Consider the following 13,750-nt stretch of genomic DNA (forward strand, 5'->3'; position numbering starts at 1 on the left):
ATGAAAATGTGACGCTCATATTATTAGATGTTTTTCCTGCAAGACACATTTAAAATGTAAACATTCTTTTTTTGTGTAATTTTACTTACAACAAAGGGAAATAAATCCTCAAGAGAAATAAAATAATCTCTACATTCTCACATGTAGTGTAGACAACTTTCATTTAAATTTGAACTCCAATTTAAGAAAAAAAATTTTTTTTGGTTATATATCTTTCATTCGTGTTGTAATCATATTTTAACTGTATTTTAGGATGAACCAATCCAAAGTACATGTAAGACATGTCCAGCTGGATTTTACTGTAACGCCACATTTGGTCCAGTTATTAACTATGCTACCTACATCTGTCCAGAGGGATTTTTCTGTCCAGACGGAACCAGATATCCAGAGGAATTCCCATGTCCTGAAGGAACTTTTAACAATAGAACAGGTAAATACCTTAGACTCGATATAGTGTCAGATTACTTCATAAGACCTGCTTTTTACCAGATGTGGATAAGGATAAAAACCTGTATATTTGAGGTGTTAGAAATGCTTTTCTGGATTCACAATCATTAGTTCAATCCCAAGTTTTTAAAGCCAATGTTTGCGAAAACCTAAAGAGAATACTGGAGTAATTATTTCAGAAATTACTGCATTTATTGTTGCATATAATGTTTTTGTGTAGGCTTTTGGAAACACATTTGTATTACCCAGAATACATTATACTCTGAAATGAAACATTTTAGAAAGATATACATTTATTATTAATCATGTCCGCACTGAAGCACAGACTACTGGAAATGATGGCAAATATTAATATTTTGTAGATACCTAACCAATGAAAGGTGACAAAATGAAAATTAGGACACCCTTTGTGATATTTTAATTCAATCAATGTACTGTCAATTCAGAAATTATTGTGTGCATTTATTATTGCAATTTTGTCATTTTAGACTTAATTAATTGTGATTTTAATTTTTACCATTTTGAGAAAAATCCTGTTTACTTCATATAAAATATTTCAAAATGCGAGTTTAAATTATTGTGTTTACAACTCTGTTGCAATTTTCGTAATAAATAAAAACCTCGCATTAATTTTAGTATTAACATATTTCTACTTGTGTTTCCAGGTTTGAACAGTACATCTGAGTGTTCTGAGTGTGTTGGAGGTATGGCATGTGATGTTGAGGGACTGACCTATCCGATCAGGCCATGTTCTGCGGGATACTTCTGTCGACAGAGTGCTGACTCAACAACACCAAGCTTAGGTAGATATTGTAGCATTTTACAGTTTTTATAATGGTATTATTATATGTATTAATTTTTGTAAATTGAAGATATTTCAAATTTTTCATTGTTTTGATAGAAAAGAATTTTGAAAACTGCAAAATTTAAATCTTTTAAAAAACTATTTTTTATATTACAATATGTACTTAATACATAAAAGTGCCCTGAACAAGGTAAAGAAGTGTTGTTTCTCTTTTGAAGGTATCCTAAATTTATTTTAAAGCTTTTAATAAGAGGATGTAACATTTCTGTACTTTTGACATAAGTTTGAATGTACAGTATTAAAAATATGAAATTTAACCAAAATATGATAATAAGATTTTTCTTAAGGTTCAAAATGCAAATTTATGTTTTTAATTTAAAGGATCATTGGCTGACCAGTGTCCAGCAGGATCATATTGTCCAGTAGAGACAGCAGAACCAATAGGTTGTCCAGAGGGAAGTTACAGCTCTGCCATGGCATTACAGATGGAGAGTCAGTGTATAAACTGTACGGGAGGCTACTACTGCAATGAGACAGGTAAGGACATATTGTTATGGTGGAATTTAGTACACGAAAACTTGACCTAGCAGAGCAATTTTTAAAGATAAACTTAAAGATTTTATCTTTGAATGGGTGAAGATTTGTTTTAGTACATTAATGAGACCTGATAATGAATGTGTACATCATACATGCTATGTCTAATATTTGTTATTATTGTAATATATTCTCTGTAGCTATGTATTTCGTTTATGAGAACAAAGATCATTCATTTAAGTAGGAATATAATTTTTGTCTGCTATTGTCAAATTACAATATGAAAACTAATTAAAAGTTTATTTTTTTATGATACCAGCCTCTATATTGATAACAACAAATTCAAGGTCAAATGTGCATGAGACTTGTTTGCTATTGTCTTTTTGGCTTCATTTATTTTCAACAAAGGTTTAAAAACTCTCATAAACATTTTTAAAAGGTCATATGTACTTTTATATTCCACAATCAATAGGAAATATTGCTAAATATTTGCTTAAGATTTGTTTGTAAGAAAGGTCACATGAACTTTTATATTACATGATTGATGGCTGTTGTTGACCATATGTCTACCAGGCTTTTATTGTCCTTATTCACAGAGGTCATATGCACTTTTATATTACAGGATTGACAGCTGTTGTTGGTCAGTGTCTACCAGGCTTTTATTGTCCAGTAGGGTCTAAGGTATCGACAGAGGTCATATATACTTTTATATTACAGGATTGACAGCTGTTGTTGGTCAATGTCTGCCAGGATTTTATTGTCCAGTAGGGTCTAAAGTATCAACAGAGATCATATGTACTGCTGGAGCCTACTGTCCAATAGGAACAGAAAATCCTGTACCATGTCCTGCTGGAAAGTATTCGGATGTTGGAGGACTTAGTATGGAATCACAGTGCAGTCTCTGCACAGAAGGATATTACTGTGAAACAACTGGAATGACAAATGTAACAGGACCTTGTAAAGAAGGTGAGTAAAATACTTAAAAAGAGGTGAAAGAAACTTGTGGAAGAAGTCCACAAAACTCTGCATTATAACCTAACGATTAAGCAACAAAAATCATGCTGCTCAATAGTTCGTATTTGTGACTCAGAAATATTAACATCACATTTAAAATGATATCTTAGAATAGATATATATATATATGAGTACCATGAATATAAAGTTCAGATTTCATCTAAAAACTAGCTTAAATAAGGCTTAACATGTTTCTGTCCTTTTCAAAGTTTCTGCTTTATGGTCAACTGAAGCTTTAAATAAATGTGAAATAAGAAATATAATAAGACTATCAACTACTTGTTTGAATAAAATCCTAGTTTTGTTGTATGTCTCTTTATTTCAAAGTTTACTTTTTAAGAAAAAAAATGTAATGATTTGAGTTAAATGTTGCTTGGACTCTTCTTTCCATCTTGTTTTTCTAAGTAACTCAAGTCCAGAAAAAGTCTCATTGCAAAAAAAGTGAATAAACAAATTCCTATTATCTTTTTTCAGGATATTATTGTCCCAACGGTTCTAGTGTGGAGACTCAGATAATCTGTCCAGCAGCCATGCATTGTCCTACAGGAAGTGCCACTCCACAGGAATGTCCAGCAGGAATGTTTGTGGACTATGATGGTGCTGCAGCATGTTCAGTGTGTCCTGAAGGTAAAAGGAAATTTATTTTCACCTAACTCAATATTGTTTAATTCTAACATGACGTCCTTCAAACGCTTTGAGTACACACCCATGGTAAAATTAAATATATTTCTTGGGCTGTTCTGATCGTCCTTCCAAGTCATATGCTATTTTATGAATGAGCTTCCCGATGTCATAGAAAAATGAAGTAAGAATATAAGCATTTTACGGGAAAATACACGCTTGTGAAACCGAAAATCATCACAACAAGGAAACGTAAACAAACGATACTAAAATGTGATATAAGCCTTTTTTTTTTAAACATATAAGTAAATTATCATTAGATTAATCTAAAACTTCTGAAAAAAACAAAGATGTAATGTCATCAAAATCACAAACAAGGCTTTATACTGCAATCAGCTATTTTACTATACAGATAAAGCTATACGTATAAACGTTAGCTTTATACGTCAATGACCCCAACTAACCTATAAGCCCTGCCTCCTTATTGTATTTAATCAACAACATCACGTTACGACCATGACAAAGTAAAGTAACAATGGTCAAACTTTTATGAATTTATACTTTTATGTTTTCAAATTGTTTTTTTTATATACCATGATTATCAAATGTTATTAATTAAGTTAATTTTCCCTTTCTAATTCCTCACTATGTCAATGTCTTATCGCCTGGACTACGCTCATAGGGAAATACCCCAAAATGGTACCCCAAGAGGGAAATCCCAAACACTTTTTTTTTTAACAATTTTTTTATATATATAATTTTTCATTTTAATTTTTTTTTCTTCGATTTCAGTATAAAAACAATATACGTATAAAGTCTTGAAATATGAAATTTATTTGTATTCGGCAAGAAACGGGAAAAAGCTCGGTAGAACCTCGCATTTTCCCGTTTCTAAGCCTCATACAAATAAATTTCATATTTCAATACACTATACGTATATTGTCTAATTATATGGTCACTGTATATCACAAAGGATTATACAATCAATACAATTTGAGTATAAAGCAAATAGTTTACATTTTTCATACATATATAATTTATTTGTATTATTGCTTTTCAGGTTATTATTGTGTACCAGAACTCTCAATAGAAGGAAATTCAGCATCAGCCAAGAATATCTGTCCAATGGGATTCTTCTGTCCAAATGGAACTGGTCACGACTGGCAGCCATGTCCAGCTGGAACTTATGGTCTAAGTCAGGGATTGAAGAAAGCTGAAGACTGTACACCATGTACAGGAGGACAGTATTGTGAAGGTATAATTTCTTTACTGTCATTTTTAAATGCTTGCCTAGTTCAAAAGGCGAGTATGACCTCACTCCCTATTTAACCCTTGACATTTCTTGGCTAGTAATCACTACAGATGAACTTCTTATGTCCACTGTCACCCTGATATGAAAATAACATAGATCTATAGAAAAGCTTTTCAACAAATTTTTAAACAAAATAATATCAAAGAAAGTGCTGTGAATTTACTTTTTTACAAGCCTGTAGAAATATATATTTCTGTGTATGTTTACATTCGTGGTTTACTTTAATATACTAGTACTCACAAAATCTGCAAAAAATTGTACTCTAGAAATGTTAATGAATTCACTGAAGTCAATTTAAATATGTTTTGATATACATGTATTTCATCCTTTTATATCATCTTACAGGAACAAACCTGACCCAGCCTACAGGAGATTGTCTAGCAGGTTACTACTGTGTTTCTGGTGTGGACAAAGCAAATCCACTCATGCTGAACGATTCACAATGTCCAACTGGTACTGTCCATCCAATCATTGGTCACCAATGTCCAGCAGGACATTATTGTCCAATTGGTACAGAGTATCCCATTGGCTGTCCAGCTGGATCTTACCAAGATTTAACCAATCAGAATTATTGTAAGGCCTGTCCTTTGGGTCACTACTGTTATGCCAATACTTCAGATTATACACCAAATATCTGCCCCGGTGGATATTACTGTGAGCTGAACACCACAGACATTTATGAGTATCCCTGCCCGCCTGGTACCTTCAACAATTTGACACAACAACACAGTATAGCTGCATGTGAATCGTGTACACAGGGAATGTATTGTCAAGGTTATGGAAATGCTTATCCAACTGGAAACTGCTCCGCTGGATGGTATTGTACTAATGGATCAAGTATAGCACAGGTGAGTGGTGGGAGGAACTTTAGGCAATTGCCATTTTTCTTCTTAAAGGACTGTCCAATCAGAGAGTTTTAAAAACACATCTGTGTCTGTATTTGATATCTTCTAAGAACTTTATTAATTGCCATCACTTATACCAAAACACAACTTTCAGAGGAAGACAGTTCTTAAAATGTAAAAATAGTTTGATAGTACAAGAATAGACTGTGTATAACAACTGGCTAGTTAAATCAAGTTTGTGATCATCAAATCAACAATTGAAGGAATTAATGCCCACAAATCTTAAAACACAATACTGTTATTTTGTAAATATAATGAATGTATACTATTTATTATTATCTCCCTTCATTCATACAAACTAGTTCATGGTAGAGTGGGGCGCTCATATTTGCTGTGGACACAATTTTGCCGTTTTATGATTTTGAGGTGTAAAAACTTCAAAGGATGGTTGAAATGGAAGATATATGTCGTTTAATTTTATTTTTATTACAAATATGATTATTTTTGAAAATGAGACTAAATTTCGGCACTTAAGTTACGGCAAAGTACCGTAAAATGAACAACGATTTTCAGCCAATTTCCTGAATGAAAATTTTTTTGTAAAAGAAGCATTCTTTAGTAATTCTTTGACTGATTGCCCTAAATTTCAGTTTTTTACACCTTTCAAATGTCTGCTATTCATTTATAATGAAATTTATTTTATGAATATTGTTAAAAGCTGCAGTTATTTGGTTTTAAATAGATATGTAAAAACGGCAAATTATATGTCCCCCTTTGACAAAAAATTAGGAAATTTCAAACACCCTTTAATCCAACTTTTCAGATGATTTTACTCAAAACAAATACGTTTTCAAGCTAAGAATATTTTGCATTTGAAGTTATCTTCATATAGAAATATCAGTATACTTCAAAAACATAAAGACCTGAACATAAACTGAAGAAAACATGGAAAGATATTGCGAAAATGATCACCCCACTCTAATAGCTATTATATATATATTCCAGAAAAAATTGTATTGGAGGGTTAAACATGATATTTGTTTCAGTGGGTAATGGAGTTGGAATTAAATTGAATTCTGTTATTAATGAAAATAAAAAGTATAGGTTGAAGGAAATAAGACAAAGTGTTGTCCAATCCACCTTTTTCCTTCAATTGCTCAAATATCAAATTGATAAATGCACTAAAACCTGAGTTTCTTGCTAATTAAATTTTATTATTTGAATTTTTCAGCCTACAGTAACAGGAGGTGAGTGTACAGCTGGTAATTTCTGTCCAGAAGGATCTTATGAAATGCAGAACTGTACAGCAGGAAAATACTGCCCCACAAATGGTCTGGATGCACCCCTGGCAGATTGTGATGCTGGCTACTACTGCCCGGCCAGTTCCACTTCACCACAACAGATTGATTGTCCAGTTGGTCATTATTGCCCAACAGGAAGTGACCTACCAGACCCATGTGCTAATGGAACTTATGGACCAATAATACGTCTCCAGGTCTCCAGTGATTGTACTCCATGTGATGGAGGATTTTATTGTAACGGAACAGGACTGAATGCCGTTAGTGGACAATGTGATGCAGGTAAGACTATTATACTACTTTTAAAAGGAACAGACCATTTCATTCAGCTCCTCTGAAACTATACAAAATTGGAAATTCTTGTGATATGATGTATAAATGTTGTGTGTTGTATTTCCTAAATTTGTATTTGAAACAATCTTTTTACCACAGAAACTCAATTTTTGAGAAAATAACCGTATTTGGAGACTGTGATCCATCTGTTCCTTATACACTTTTACACATGCTCAGTTAACATACTGCCTGCTAAATAAAAAAACCTCTTTGTTTCAACACTTCCCAAATTGTAACATGATTTGGAAAACATCATCTAAACTTTTAAATCTACCTATTGATAACAGGGTTGATCTCTGGTAAGTGGATAGTTGTCTCATTGACAATCATACCACATCTCATTATTTTTATGTTCAATGAATCAAAAGTTAAATTAGATACCTTATTAAAAGAAGAAACATGAGTAGTTTCAATGTCTTGTATTGAGGCAAAAAACAAATGCTAGCATTGAAAAAAAAAAGAAAAGAAAATTATCATGTTTAGATGAAACAGTGGCAGATCTGATAAATACCTTTTAGAAATTTAACTTTGAAATGACCTTGGGAATTGTTTCACCACAATTATAATGTACAAACGTTGGACAAACTCTCTCTGAACTAAGTAAAAAAAATATCATGCAATTGGAATTGGTTCACATATTTTAACGGTATTTAGTAACATTGTAATTGAATGTAAAAGCATAAAAATATAGTATATAATTTACAGTGTTTGGTGATGTTTCATAGCCTGACCAGTAATTGAATGTACTAAAATACTTTGTTATTTTAGGTTTCTATTGCCCACCTGGACAGACACAACCTAACCCCTATGATTACAGATGCACCCTGGGACATTACTGTCTGGTACAGACGGCCACACCCACCAGATGTAATAATGGATTCTTCCAAAACGAGTTAGAGAAGGATTCATGTAAACCCTGCACTGAAGGTAGGACAAAAACATTGCTTATATCAGATTCATAATTATTACTCTGGATTCTTTTACTTTAGAGGGTTCCAATTTGCTTTGAAATCCACAAAATATTTAACCCAAAGAATAAAAATGATTCCACAGTAACTATAAGAACAAGTAATGAAGTTAAAAAACCATCTCAGAAAAAATAAAATACAATATTATCCTTTGAACTGGTTTTTTTTCACTGTTCAACATAAAAGTTAAGTACAAACTTTATGCTACTAAAGATATGATTTTCATGTAGGAACATCTATTGCAGTTTTAAATAAGTCAGCTAGAGACAACCTGAGTTTTGCTTGTATAATTTAATTCTACAAATAAAATTTCATTTGTACTGTGTTATGTTTTAGGTTATTATTGTGACAACAGCATAGAAGCTATAGGAGATCTGACCAACTACACCTGTCCTCTTGGTCAATACTGTCCAGGCCAGACAGAATATGGCAACCAGTATCCCTGTCCATCTGGTACCTTTAACAACAGAAGTGGTATGGTGAATGAAACAGACTGCCAGCAATGTACACCAGGATATTATTGTCAGAATACTGGTCTTCCAGAGCCTCAAGGACTATGCTTCCCAGGGTAAGTGTCAGAATACTGGTCTTCCAGAGCCTCAGGGACAATGCTTCCCAGGGTAAGTGTCAGAAGACTGGTCTTCCAGAGCCTCAGGGACTATGCTTCCCAGGGTAAGTGTTAGAATACTGGTCTTCTAGAACCTCAGTGACTATGCTTCTCAGGGTAAGTGTTAGAATACTGGTCTTCCAGAACCTCAGGGACTATGCTTCCCAGGATAAGTGTCAGAATACTGGTCTTCCAGATGCTCAGGGACTATGCTTCCCAGGGTAAGTGTCAGAATACTGGTCTTCCAGAAGCTCAGGGACTATGCTTCCCAGGGTAAGTGTCAGAATACTGGTCTTCCAGAACCTCAGGGACTGTACTTCCCAGGGTAAGTGTCAGAATACTGGTCTTCTAGAACCTCAGTGACTATGCTTCTCAGGGTAAGTGTTAGAATACTGGTCTTCCAGAACCTCAGGGACTATGCTTCCCAGGATAAGTGTCAGAATACTGGTCTTCCAGATGCTCAGGGACTATGCTTCCCAGGGTAAGTGTCAGAATACTGGTCTTCCAGAAGCTCAGGGACTATGCTTCCCAGGGTAAGTGTCAGAATACTGGTCTTCCAGAACCTCAGGGACTGTACTTCCCAGGGTAAGTGTCAGAATACTGGTCTTCTAGAACCTCAAGGTCTATGCTTCCCAGGGTATGTATAATACATGTATTACTATGCTGTCAAAGCCTTTGGGTTCTGTTTTCTGATCGTCAGTGTAAATATCTCCAGGGGCTTATTTCAGTACTTCTAAGGATAAGTATGATACTGTATATGTGCTTTTCCGTTACATGTGCTTACCTTTGTAAATCTATATTGGCAATGAATTCGGATGTATTTAATCTGACACTCTTTCTGAAAGACATCAAATTTAAATAACAGACTTAGAATGTTTAAGTGTCATTAATAAAGTCTTTAAATTGTTTAACAATATAAAACAAAATAAGCAAAGATAACCATTATCAAATAGTCATCTGTTGTTATTAGATTACATTGCTCAAAGAGGAATTTGATAAAAAAAAAAACCAACAAACTCAATGATACAATAACATGATAAAGACTACTGTGGATTCATTTATTTTCATGGGTATCAATTTTCGTGGATTGAGGAAAACTAACATTTTCATGGATATTTGAATTAGTGGTTTGCCGATTTCTGTGTACAAAGCATATAGAAAATTTGTAATTCGTTGAAAATATGAATTGGTGGTTCACCTGTACCCACAAAAGCCACGAAAATTGGTATCCAACGAAAAATAATGAATCCACAGTAATGTATGTTGTATTTCCATGAAAATCATAATTTTTTGTTTTTCTTCTTTCAGATACTATTGTAATGGAAGCACCATTGATCCTAATCCAGCAGACGGCCTCTGCCCAGTTGGTAATTACTGCCCAGAAGGAAGCTATCAACCAACAGCCTGTCCCGATGGAACAATAGCAGCCTCTACAGGAAATGACAATCTTACCGACTGCCAGCTATGTAAACCTGGAAACTACTGTACTCCTGCAAGTTCTAAAAATGGTAAGTTAAACAACATGCATAAAAGTGGTGTAAAACAATAGTATACAAATGTTAAGTTATGAAACAATTGCTGAAAAATTAGAATGTTTATAAAACTTGCATAGAAAGTGGTTAGTTATAAAACAATGGCATAAAAAGAAAAGTCAAACTAAATCTAAAACAAGTTAAAAAATATTCCAATTATGTCAAGCTCACATTTTGTAATACTGTGAAATACTTTGATTACTTTGATTTTAAATTCAATTTTTATGGTGCCTTGAAAATGATCAATCGTCAATTCAAATATTCCAATGAAAAAGAATAATTTTAATCCAATAAGCAGAAAATAGAGAACTTTTGATGGATTGAACAAAAGACTCACCAAACTGACAAAAATAGCTTCATTTACAGAGAGTATGGGAATGAAATTTCACAATTTGTTTATTTTTAGGCCACAGCTTGCCCTGTGATGCTGGTTTCATCTGTATGACGGGATCCAATGTTGCCAGTCCTACTGATGGATTGATTGGCTACATTTGTCCAGCTGGACACTACTGTCTATCAGGTGCTGTCACGGAAACTCCTTGTGATATTGGAACATATGCTCCAAGTACAGGATTAGGTTGGTAAATTATCCATCTATAATAATTCTTCATTTCAGAATTTATTGCATTTTGAGTAACATTATCAAATATAAAATGTTTTGATAGGCTAATAACATCATAAACAATTGAATTTTAAGTAAAGATGAGATGTTAGTTATGAATAGTAAAAGTAGTTGGTCCGGTAAGGGCCTATTTTGGCCTCAAATATTAGGTACATCCGACCAAAAAATCTGGACTTTTTTATTTAAAACTTTTAAGTGTCTTGATTCAATAAGTTTATGTGAAATATTTGAACTCATTTACTCATTAAAAACGCTCCAATTCAAGCTTAAAAAGGAAAAGTCTATCAAACATGCCAAAAAATGTCACTTTTCAGATGACTTTTGTTCAAAATGAAAGTGGCCGCATCTGTGTTCATCAAACTTTATATATGTTATGTATTATCATCAAATACAACTTACGTTTCAATATTAAGAATGAACACAAATGCGTCCATTTTCATTTAACATGGAAACCGTATAAAATTCAACTAAAATGATAGAATTTTGAAGATTTCAGTAATTTAGCATGACTTAATGATGCTAGTACCCGATATATATGCATTGTATTGTCAACAACAACCCATATATATGTAGCAGAAGCATTCTTCTTTCCATTAAATAACTAAAATGTTACATTTTAACAATTTTGTAAAACTGCTATATTCTGGGGCAAAAAGGGGTCTTACTGGACCTACTCCTTTCCTACAGTTCTTTAGATCCTGAAAAGCTGAATTAGGCTGTAATTTTTATGACCTTTGACATGATGGAAAAGATTACCTCTTCTCTGTGAAGGAAGCATTGTCCAGTGTCATGATTCTTTTAGTCTCATATAGCCAATAGACATATTTACCGTTGTATGCTAATTTGTCAGCCATTATGTAAAATCACACTAGTTCTTGTAAAATATGACATCACAATTATAAAAATTTACACCACAATTAAAAATTGATTGTTGCTTTATGTCGGAAGGTTATTCAAAGACAAATTCAGCTTAATACTGAAAGTGATAATAAATGTATTTGCATATTTGGAACAGTCGTGTTTACTACTTTTATCTATTGTTCTACATGAATTGCTTTAATTATTGTATTCATATTTCTCTTTTTATCAACAGGTGCTTGTTTGGACTGTCTAGAAGGAACAACTTGTCCGACTATGGGCATGAATGCAACACTACCATGTCCCTCAGGTCACTACTGTCTGAATGGCACATATAATGACGGAATACCATGTTCAATAGGTAATTTTTGTAGATAATCAAAGACACATAGAGAAAAATATTGACAATTGGTGTCTAGTTGGTGTCACACTTTATTTTTACACAACTCCTTCAGAACATTTGGCTAAGTACCAAAACACAGTGGCGGATTCAGGGGAAGGGGGGTTCCTGGGGTTGGAAGCCCCACCTTTTTTGGGGGGCTGATCAATGTATTTGAATGGGGACATACAGTTGGAACCCCCCTTTATCCTGTGTTGGGAACCATCCCTTTTTAAAATGGCTGGATCCACCCCTGCAAAACATATACTTTGTCATTCTGCTTTCATTTTCTTATTCGAAGAGGTGTACCTAGTTTGTCTTTTTAGGTTTTATAAACATTTTAGTTCAAAGTACTCCTATGAAGGAGACATTTTTAATAACAGAACAGAACAAACAGATGGCAGATTTTTTTCAAACCTAATAAGAATGTTTAGTTCACTCAAATGTGGCTGTTTAGTTTTAGTTTTGCTTCACAAATGTTAATAAAAGGTCAATGTCTATAATGGCTCCATTAATTACTATTCAATCTTGATTCTGTAGGAACCTACAATCCACACGAAGGACTGTCATCAGAAGACGAATGTCTTGCCTGCCCACCTGGTTTATATTGTGACCAGTCTGGATTATCTGCCCCTGCTGGTAACTGTTCTGCTGGTTTCCTCTGTTTAGGAAATGCCACAGTCGCTGCACCAAATGATGGAGTCAATGGACCTTGTCCTCATGGTTATTACTGTGAAGAAGGTAAGACAAATATTCTTTTAGTTGAGTTGCAAGATCAGAAATATAACTCCTTTTCCTAATTCTGAATTTAAATAAAACAAAAATCTCGTGATTGAAAGTTGATTGGCACAAAAGTATACAATAATTTATCATATGTAAAAGGGATGCAAAAAATACCAATGTGACATTCAAACTGACAAAGTCATGACCAAAAAAAAAGACCAAAAGATAAACAACATTATACAGAACAAATTTCTGTGTCGTTTAGTCTCTTGTTGAGAGTAGTTTCATTGGCAATCATACCACATCTTCCTTTTTTATACAAAAAATAACAACTGAGCAACAAAAACTCACCAAAAACACGGGATGATCTAAGCTGCTCCACATGTGGCACCTAATTTAACAATTGCTTTTACCCCTTGGAAAGAATACAACTTAATTTTTTATTGAATTTCTACAGGTACTGTAGCAGCTACTCTATGTCCACGTGGAACCCAACGTAACCAGACAAATGGAGCATCTGAAAGTGATTGTTTCCCATGTGACGCGGGATACTATTGTGCCAATGAAGGAATGTTAGGTCCATCCGGAGTATGTCAGGCAAGATACTACTGTCCAGATACATCTAAGATCCAGAGTGATGCACCATCTGGTTACCAATGTCCACCTGGATTTTATTGTCCACAGGGAACAGCTAATCCAATAGCTTGTCCACCAGGTAAATGAAGAGATAGCTTTGTATTCTACAAACTTTTTTGCAAAAATGTATATTCAGAATTTCTTAGGGATCAGCTAAAAAAAAATATTTAGTTATCAAATGACTTCACATTCAATCAGTAGCTTTGCAGTAATATA

At 33.7% G+C, this 13,750-nt stretch overlaps 1 protein-coding gene across 1 annotated transcript in view; it reads left to right on the plus strand.

Annotated features, from left to right (window-relative positions):
* The window catches only part of LOC134694950 (uncharacterized), a 142,502-nt gene that overhangs the window by 92,536 nt on the left and 36,216 nt on the right, over positions 1-13,750 (plus strand). The window contains exons 87-101 of the mRNA XM_063556066.1: positions 253-430; positions 1,113-1,250; positions 1,634-1,789; positions 2,504-2,752; positions 3,275-3,427; positions 4,482-4,676; positions 5,079-5,581; positions 6,810-7,158; positions 7,978-8,136; positions 8,514-8,745; positions 10,093-10,292; positions 10,723-10,893; positions 12,032-12,157; positions 12,716-12,916; positions 13,356-13,613. Of these exons, the coding sequence (XP_063412136.1) occupies positions 253-430; positions 1,113-1,250; positions 1,634-1,789; positions 2,504-2,752; positions 3,275-3,427; positions 4,482-4,676; positions 5,079-5,581; positions 6,810-7,158; positions 7,978-8,136; positions 8,514-8,745; positions 10,093-10,292; positions 10,723-10,893; positions 12,032-12,157; positions 12,716-12,916; positions 13,356-13,613 (3,268 nt within the window). The remainder of the gene's footprint in view (positions 1-252; positions 431-1,112; positions 1,251-1,633; positions 1,790-2,503; positions 2,753-3,274; positions 3,428-4,481; positions 4,677-5,078; positions 5,582-6,809; positions 7,159-7,977; positions 8,137-8,513; positions 8,746-10,092; positions 10,293-10,722; positions 10,894-12,031; positions 12,158-12,715; positions 12,917-13,355; positions 13,614-13,750) is intronic.

This window comes from Mytilus trossulus, chromosome 13 (genome assembly GCF_036588685.1).
Source record: "Mytilus trossulus isolate FHL-02 chromosome 13, PNRI_Mtr1.1.1.hap1, whole genome shotgun sequence".
Classification (NCBI taxonomy): domain Eukaryota; kingdom Metazoa; phylum Mollusca; class Bivalvia; order Mytilida; family Mytilidae; genus Mytilus; species Mytilus trossulus.